This window comes from Nilaparvata lugens, chromosome 2 (assembly GCF_014356525.2).
Source record: "Nilaparvata lugens isolate BPH chromosome 2, ASM1435652v1, whole genome shotgun sequence".
Taxonomy (NCBI): domain Eukaryota; kingdom Metazoa; phylum Arthropoda; class Insecta; order Hemiptera; family Delphacidae; genus Nilaparvata; species Nilaparvata lugens.
The window spans coordinates 88,364,011-88,373,938 of NC_052505.1; the positions used below are offsets into that span (position 1 = coordinate 88,364,011).

The 9,928-nt window shown below is 32.9% G+C and overlaps 1 protein-coding gene across 1 annotated transcript in view; it reads right to left on the reverse strand.

Moving 5' to 3' along the window:
* LOC111057547 (ion transport peptide-like) overlaps nt 1–9,078 on the reverse strand; it is a 514,789-nt gene extending 505,711 nt beyond the window's left edge. Inside the window, exon 1 of the mRNA XM_039422021.1 lies at nt 8,966–9,078. Within this exon, the coding sequence (XP_039277955.1) occupies nt 8,966–8,971 (6 nt within the window). The 5' untranslated portion in view covers nt 8,972–9,078. The remainder of the gene's footprint in view (nt 1–8,965) is intronic.
* Between the last annotated feature and the right edge of the window lie 850 nt (nt 9,079–9,928).

A 9,928-nucleotide genomic window follows, 5' to 3' on the forward strand; every position in this document is an offset into this window, starting at 1 on the left:
AAGTCTTGTAGTTGTTCACTTCACTATATTTTCAGTTCTCAATTATTTTCAAAAAGTAGATTTTTGAATTGATTCCTTTCTCGCATAGAAACATCCATCGGGAGATTAGGTCAAAAAACGAAATTATAATATTATAACTTGAATCGGATGTACTTTCTCTGAAATGAATTGGGACACGAGGAAATTGTAATTATAAAACTAGATCTGAGTAATTTTCTTCAGGATGACTGCCACTGTTGTTATCGAAAAATGCTTGAGATTCATTTCACACCATCAGCATCGGTTGAATGGGGGGCGCTTTGATGTCAATTATGAGAAACGCTGACAATTTTAAGTGAAGCTGATCTTGTTGAGAAAGGCGCTGGAGCCAGTTATTGGAGGCAGACCTGGAAAACCGTTTCCTCATATTTCAGATCACTCTTTAACTGCCTTTGAAAATTGAGGTATCATTATTGATCCAAATTTAGAATCGAATTACTTAACAGATAAGATCGAATTCCAGCATTTTTGTGTGTAGAATGGACTCTAGCGTAGGCAATACTAATTTCCTTATCATTAGAACGTCATTCGAATCTACATCATGGCTCTACACAAGACTCAACAAAGATGTTACTCCAGTGTGTGTAGAAGTCTTTACGAGTTTCAAGTTGGAATATTTCTAAATGTGTTACATAATGACTATTACGTAATCAATATTGGAATAAATGTGAGAATGATGATTGAATTGGAGCCTGACAATGAAATTAAGGAAACCTTAGTGGTTTTGTGTTTTGTATATGTTTGGACTTTTTAACATCAAAAAGAACTTCATTTCGAAGTGAAAAGTGTAAATTCAAAGTAATGTACTCACTATAACCTTAGTGTCTGGTTTCCCATTAGGGAACTTTGGACTAAATACGGCGAGGTGGAACTACCCTAGGGTCTCCCCACAATTCAAAGCCATACGCTAATAGTAATAATGATAATAATAATAATAATAATAATAATAATAATAATAATATAATAATAATAATAATAATAATAATAATAATAATAATAATAATAATAATTAAGGAAACCTAATTCAGATGAACCAATTTGTAGAGGTTTTGGAACAAGAAATCATAAGTTGCTTTAGGAGAGTGAGAAACTATTACCCCATCATACTATTGGATCGCATCACTGTTTGCCCTTTACTAGAAAAATAACAGCATTTAAATGTTTCTTACTTGTAATAAAATTGAAGTATAATGCTTCATCATCCTCCCATCCTCTTTCAAATGAGTTAATATTGGCAGACAATTAATCTATATTAGTTTGGATAATTATTTTTATTCACATTCCAAAAAACATACACCACTGCACTATTGGAGTTCACAGTTATGTTATGGAAGAGCATGAATATAAGTAGTCATCATTTCAGTATCAGTAGTCTAGTTAGTTTGGGAGGCTCAGGGAAGCTATAAGGCTATGAAAGCTTGGAATTCTACTTTATATTGTCAAGAAATCACAATTATTGGAATCGAGTAGATATTATTTGTTGGTATAAGAAATTTGTAAATGGTATTACTTTAGTCATAAACGATATTGAGAGGAAGCCACTAATCCATGTTATGCTGGAAACATAATTATTCTGTTGGCAAATTTAGTAAGAGACAAAAATCATTTTTTGAAATATAGAATGATTAAATCAATTGAAGGATGTTGATTCTTTATTGTGAATAATCGTCAATCCAACAACTGATCTAAGAGAGTGTAAAATCTTCTCATCCTGATAACTCACATACAAAATAATCACAGTATCTACTCCTTATGATTGATTGTACCTGGAGCCTTCTTGATGGAGTTTTATCCTTCTAATATTATAAATAATTATCAAGCTATTAACAAACTGTTAAATTTTCCGTAATAAGTGACTGAGGGTCATTAGTTCTAGATATAAAAATAGAATGTTACGAGCTATTATGGTGAAGTATTTGCTTGAAAGAATGTATATTTTTGTCCTTATTTAGGAGCAATTAAGCTAAAATTAATTCGCATTCTATTAATAGACGGGTTGGACAACTATTTTGTATGATAACACTTTCCATTTGTTGCAGAATCTTGAAATCAGTGTTTTCCAAGCAAGTTGAAGAACTCGTAAGGGTTATCATGAGAGCTGATCATAGGGAGTTGGGATTCATCTGATTACAGATCTTCAAATTCTGCGACTGATTAGATATTAGAGTTGTCTCCTTTAAGTGATTCTTCCCATGGTTTATGGCCTCTATAGAAAATATTAAAATGTATTGATAACGCATCACTCATAGAGTGTGGTAGACTGTAACAAAATTCACAGGATCCAGCAGTAATTGGAAGTATTTCTATTGAGAATTTATTATTTTTAAATCTCTAATTATTATTGAGACGTGAGATTTGAGATAGTAAGCTAATTTTTGCATGTATCATCAAATGGATTTAGCCGACAAAAGTGTGTTGTGACTCACATGATTGGAATATGAATCCAATATCTTTTAAAGATGATAATTTATTCTTAGAAAAGTGAACTTCGCAAATATTATACAATTTAAAATCAATTTTGAAGTTGAGTGATAAGATTTCAAGAATCAAGACTGTGTAATATTTTGTGTCTTTTTTCAACTCTATCTTAAATCATCCATCAAAAATGTTGAAGGCAGTGACATCTCTACACTCAAGACAATTATTATGCCAAAATAATTGTTTAAGCTGAACATTGTAACTACAATCAACAGTGAACAACACTCAAAGTATCAATCGTATAATATATCATGGGCCTACATTTATGTCTATAAAATTCCTAAATCTATCTGGATAAATCAAAGATGGAGATTCGTCGGGGTAATGTTTTCAAATTTAATGAATCTCGAGAAATATAAAATCATAGACTTAATTCTCGTCGCTCATAAACTCTCTGGATCACTTGAATAAAGGCATAGAGAAAAGGATAAAAGCATAAGTCTTTCTTTTCTCTACGATAAAACTCATGTGCAAGACCCTTTTCAAATCCTATTGGGCGATTGTGGAACAGTACATCTTCATCCAGGGCCAGATTTAATGAGTTGGCGCATATTGGAGAGAAAGGGAATTCTAGCGGAGGAAGGCAGAACTAATTCGAAATACTAAAAATATGGGAGTGGCTACGGTAATGTAAGTCACGCCCCAAAATCAACGAGCAGTCTCATTGGTCAATAACTTGCATGTGCCGTTCTCAAGCTGCTTGCTTCCTATTGGCGGTAAGCTGTGAAGGTAAAATGGCGACTGTTCATCGACCAATCAGACAACTCCTTGGTTTTTGAGGCGTTGACTACTAATTCACCCACTTCTACTTCTATATGAATTGCATGTTATTGTCCTGAGAAGTGTATTCAACGATAAGAATGCAATAAGAGGGTTATTCATTCAAGTATTTATTACAAAAACGACTTGAAAAGTTTGAATTAGATTCAGAGCTGGAAGGCAGAGCTGAGATTTTGGAGAGTCTCTTTTGAGACTCGTCTTTGGAATTCACAATGTTCTAATGAAATATTCTTACAATTAATGATATCACCACTTTGAATTTCAATCGCAGATGAGTGCCCCGCACATACACATCGATTTTTGTTCGTACGATATTTTGCAGTCCTTATGAATCCTATCAGATTAAACGGAACTTGACAAACATCATCTGTTCAATCTAATATAATTTATAAGGACGGCAAAATACCGTACGAACAAAAATCGATGTGTTTGTGCGAGGCTGAAGACTCTTCTAAATGCCGAACCCATTGATCACCGATTATCCCATTATTCCAATAAAAAACATGTCGAAAGCACCCTGATAATAATATTTGTGCTTACTAGGCTTAGTAGCTACACTGTTAACGTGAACTAGCTACTCATATTATTGAATTAAAAAGAACGGTAAACCGCCAAATTTATTTCAAATAAGTTCAAAGATAGAAACAGAAAATATTCTTCTTGAATTTCTAATATGTCGTTAATTGTGTCCTGTAAAAGGTACCTATGTTTAGTAAACATACAATCATCACACTTTAAAGTATAACTAGTAAATAGAAGATTCATATTGATGCCTATTACTGGATTATTTCCTACACTTGATTGAAGTAGCGATTGTATCTCTCATAGGTACATAGTAAATGATCCTATCTATATTTAGTCACGATCAACTCAATATCAAGAATGTAGGTTGTATTATTTTGTAATGTAGAAATGAAACAATCGTTCATTCTTCATTCTTTCGTTCAGATCATCGATAACAGTATCATTGCAGTTAACCAACGCAAGGCTTATGGGAAATGAACGGATTATTTATCCACATTGTTTTATTGAAGCTCTCCTTTTATAGTCAACCTGAGAACTCAATCTTGATAAAAGTACTTGTAGACTATAGGTGTTTCCATCTATATCTATTCTATCCACTATTTTACAATCATAATTGCTGCCTATAGTACCGTAGTGTGTTGTAGATGGAAGATTATGGTTCCAAGAACGAACAGGTACCATATAAGAGGATGGTAAAACATAGTGATATTAAAGATCTCTTCTACTAATATGCATGGACGGGAGTAGCAGAAGAGAATTTACCGAGGAGCAAAGTATAGCCTTCGATAATAATATTATTTTCAATTATTTCAAGAAATCTTCCTTATTTAAAATTTAGAATCTTAATCAATGACTTGAAAAATGTAATATATTCACTTTGATAAGAGATTAATATAAAGTAAACACTTCACATTCGAGGCAGGCTATTCGCCATAATGTTATATGATTTTAAAAGCATATGGAACATGAACGACCCCGCACTGTAAGATAGATAGATAGATAGGCTGCCTTTATTTTAACCTGGAGGGCGAAGTTAGGGCGCATCCGGCCCTCTCTCCCACTTGACCCTCCTATACAATTCTAATGTATCTACATCACAACATAAGGAAATATTATTTCGAATAGAATAATAAGTAATATGATAAAAAAGTATAAATCATTATTTGAAAAAAAACAATTTCATTCAATTTTGTAGAATATTGAAACTTGAAACTATATATTTTAGACTGAAAAAATAATAAAAAAGTTAGAAAATAGAGTTATAGAAAGTTTTTTAAGCAAGAAACAATGACATTTCACGCAAACACACACTTTCACACACGCAAATACACCATGCAACTTGAAACTATATATTTTAGACTGAAAAAAAATATATATAAAAAAGTTAGAAAATAGAGTTATAGAAAGTTTTTAAGCAACCAGTGATAAGAGAAGTGAAGTGAACACTTCACATTCGAGGCAGGCTATTCGCCATAATGTTATATGATTTTAAATGCATATATTTTTAAATTCTGAGGGGTTGTTTAAAACAGTATTTTTCCACTATTTTCAGTTATATATTGTAATGAAATGTATTTTTTGGAAGAATAAATTTCAATTTTATCTAGTTCTATATACTAAGATACAGATAATGTTTATAATGAGCGGTTATGACTGACAAACTCAACTTTCAAGCTGATACACCTTAGACCTTAGAACTTGATTTACAGCTTGATGAAGTCCTTCAAAAATTATCATCTCAGTTGTAAATGATCTTTAGCTGATGTAAATCGTAATACACAACTTTTCACTATTATTTTAGGAGGCTCTTTGTGTGATTACTTCCAAGATCATTGATGAACCAATACAGAGAAATACAATGAAGATTTGAAACCAATCTTGGCGATTAATCTAGATCTTATATTGATGATCAATGCACTGTAATCACTCTAATATCACTCTCTTTTATCATTCTCTAGACAGGACTATTGTATTGTATTGTATTGTATTGTATTGTATTGTATTGTATTGTATTGTATTGTATTATATTGTATTGTATTGTATTGTATTGTATTGTATTGTATTGTATTGAGAGTCTTGACAAAAAAAGTTTTGATCCGCTTCCATGTAGAGACAACTTCAAAATGGTGTGTAAGTCCTGCCTGTCCCCTAAGTAATGTGACCAAGTGAACACGCATCTGGCCAATAGAAGGATATAAAAGTAGGGCCTACACCTCCTTGAAGGGGACAAGTTTATTACCGATATTGTCTGGGACTGGTCAAATTGATTTGGCGCGTAAATGCCATAAAACGCTAGAGAAGGATCCCCTGCTGGTAAGTCCATCTGTTCATCAGAGCTGTGCAATAATCGTAAAGTCAACCGTAGCAGAAAATTGGGTTTGTCCTAATAGGGTCAATATTGTTAGACATAATTAGGTTGATATGTCAGCTACGCACTTTTTTAGTATCATAATATACTGAGGGCTAACACTAGTAGAGAAAAAGGAGTAGTGATTTGGATTTTCATTGCTATTATCAATTTATTATTTGAAGAACGTAATGAGGTATCATGAATGGCAGAATATGGATTCATTATTGATTGAGGATGTTTGATGTTTTAATAGAAGGTTTCATCGATGATTGGAAACGGGCTGTATCAACTTGTTTCTGAAAACAATAAAAGTTGATAGAATTCAACATCCCATTTCAAATCTTGAGTCTAGAGATTTGAGATTGTAAAAAAACTATAAGCTAAAGGAAGATTTTATTTCCATCAGGATGTAATTTAATAATGTGATATTTTTCTTCTATGTTTGTTTTTGAAGTATCTAAATCTAAAAATCTACTTCTGCGAAAATAATAAAGAACTAAAAATTCATGAAGTGAACTACCATAAGACTACTTCTATTTCTGACTATCTGTAAGCTTATCGAAATTTGGGAGAGGTATAGCATAAGGTTACATTATTTTTTCTCTCCCCAACATTTTTGATGATGTACTTATTGGGGTACGCGACTAGGTGTCACCCCGACTACTTGTCCCCTTTAAAACTGGTTCTTAGGGGACAAGTAGACGTCGAGCCACACCCATATCCTTTCTGAGGAGGTGACAACTAGTCGAGGGGACACCCTGACGCGAGGGTGCGAGGTGTCAAGTTGTCGTTTACGGTCTTGACTAGTTGGCACCTTTGGTCCAGTAGGTGTCAAGTAGTCGGGGGGACAACTTGACGGCAATGGCATATTTTTACGAGGGTACAAGTAGTCGGGGTGACAACTAGACGGCTACCCTACTTATTGTATGTATCAATCAATCCATAATATTTCAATGGATGTTGCTACAATGTATGTGGCATTCACCAATAGCATTGGAGAGACGTTCAATAGAAAGCCTGCTACCTCCTAATTGATTGATTTACCAAAAAAATATGAAGTTTTTAAGCTGATGTGACGGTTTAGGAACATGTGAGTTAATTCATTTTCAAAATATTCTTTCACTTATTTCACTTCTTATAATAATTTGGGTTAAAATTGCATGCTTTTTTCTCCTCTGCATTCAACAAAGGATTATTTAAATAGTTCGTATAGTTTTTCTTCTTCATTAACAGTCATAAATTTCACTGTTCAAACATTGATTATTGCATTGATTTATCAGACGAGTACAATGAAGACTGTGTAGGCCCTTTGCCTTTAATGAAAATAAAGTAACTGAAAGCAGAAATGGAATACAGTAACTAAAGAGTAGAGGAGAAACAAAGGAGGTGGATCTCTTTGATGTCGCCTACCTTCTCCGCAATCAACTGGAGAGCTCATTAAAATTTTTGCCTCGGACAATTGCATGTTAATTGTTAACTCACCGGATACGCATTTTTCGCAATCCTGTTTTTCTTGTATTCCAAACTGATACTTCGAAAATATTTGTTGGTTAAAACTTGCACTATCTATCTTTGTGCCAATTACCTGGCCCAGTCTAAAAATGATCTGAGAATGAACATGTAATGACGACGTAATTCCCAGACTAGAGACATAATGAGCGAGTCTCTTCATCCATCCGATAACACTTGGAAAAGAACTCGACTGATTCTTGGTGGCTATAACTTTTATGTAACTTACATAGGATTGTTGGAAAGGTAATTGAATTTAACATTCAATTGCTCATTCGTTGCAAATCATAATAATTATGTTGTACTCTTGCTGGCTGCAAGAGACGTCATACCGTGATAGATTCAAGATGATAAGATTCAATTATTATTAAACGAAAATCCAAATTAAATGCTGTAAATCACCCCGAAGACTTCAAATATTGAAAACAGGGTGTACAGCTAGATAGAAATTCATTAATTAGCATTTGAACAAATGCAATTTCTAATTTATCTCCATCTATGATAAGATTTGTTGAATTTCAATCCAGAATTTAACGACTTTTAGTTTGCATGGTATGGATATTGATCTTTGAGACTTGAAACTCATTTCATCCCCAGAAATGAGAAAATTATGGAAACTTTATGAAGAGTCATGTTAATAGTACTTTCAATGGTGGAGAACATAACAAATATTTGAAGTGTAAATCAAAAGAGCTCTTTACCTTGATTATTCATCCTCTTCTTTGATTAATCTTCTTATATGAGTATCCTGTTCCTTCAACATTGTATTTTGATTTTTTTAATTTATCGTATTGAATTCTAGAATTAAATGGTTTATCAATCCTGTAAAATAAATTTACACTCTCCAAAAGTATCTTGATCCAAATAACGAGAAAAAACCTGGTGAGCGTACAAGAATAGTGTATAGTCTATAGCTATATACCATCCTTGGTGAGCGTATACATCACTGATCAACCTCTAACGTCTTGTTTAGTGAACTTGTTCTGTGTTGATACGAAATAGTTTAGTTTTAGTTTAATATATTTCATCCAGTGACCTCCTGTGGAAGAGGTATAAGGATTTGTCAATTTTTTACTAAAATTCAGTTTCCTATTATAGGAGTCGGTATTAATATAATTTTATTATTGGTCGAGAAAATCCTACAATATGATTTCGTACCATCACTCTTCTATTTTCACAGTAATCAAAATGCAAAAATTATGAATAATGTTTTTTATATCAACATGGAAAATTATTAAAATAGAACAGTGTTGAAATTAGTTTAAAAGACTGGGTTTGATTTACCTTCATCTTTTGAGGAGGAATCTCTTTGGAGGAATGTGAATTGAATCTGATCTAGATTTAGGATAACCTCCTATTTATTCATCGACACAGTCAAGCTTTGTTGGTTCCATTCTGCTTCTTCATCTCAATCAATTGCAGCGAATTGAATTTCTTGAATGGTAATTTGGAATGCAAAAATGCCATATCGACTGACAATCTATCATGCTCTGATATATATCTCCATTCAAAGATCCCAATTTAGATGTCAGTTTTCAAATAGCAATTCAAGAGCCTTGACAACTCCTTGCGCTTAACAATAAGCAATTACAAATTAGCATAATCTTATTAGAATACAGTGGTAAAACCACTGGATACTTCCTAGAATACACGTATTGCAATCTTGTACTTTCTAGAAACTTCGTTATTTTATCCTTTTGAATGAATTCCTAATTCATTCATGAGAAGGGTATGATTATTAAGCGATTATTACGTCTCGGGCAAATTGCTGACATTCAGTTTAAAAGGAAGTTGGGCGATTTCTTAGAAAGTTATATAAATAGTTCTATTGAAATTAATATGATCAGGATTTGGAAAGTAATATTAATTATACCACCTCATGAATCGAAAAATCTCCTTTATGAATAATGACGAAAACAATGTGATTGGCGCCAAACTCGAGAAAAAAGAATCTAACTTACCACAAATTGAAGATCATCTTTTGAGGAATCTGAATTGAATCTGATCTAGATTTAGGATAACCTCCTATTTATTCATCGACACAGTCAAGCTTTGTTGGTTCCATTCTGCTTCTTCATCTCAATCAATTGCAGCGAATTGAATTTCTTGAATGGTAATTTGAAATGCAAAAATGCCATATCGACTGACAATCTATCATGCTCTGATATATATCTCCATTCAAAGATCCCAATTTAGATGTCAGTTTTCAAATAGCAATTCAAGAGCCTTGACAACTCCTTGCGCTTA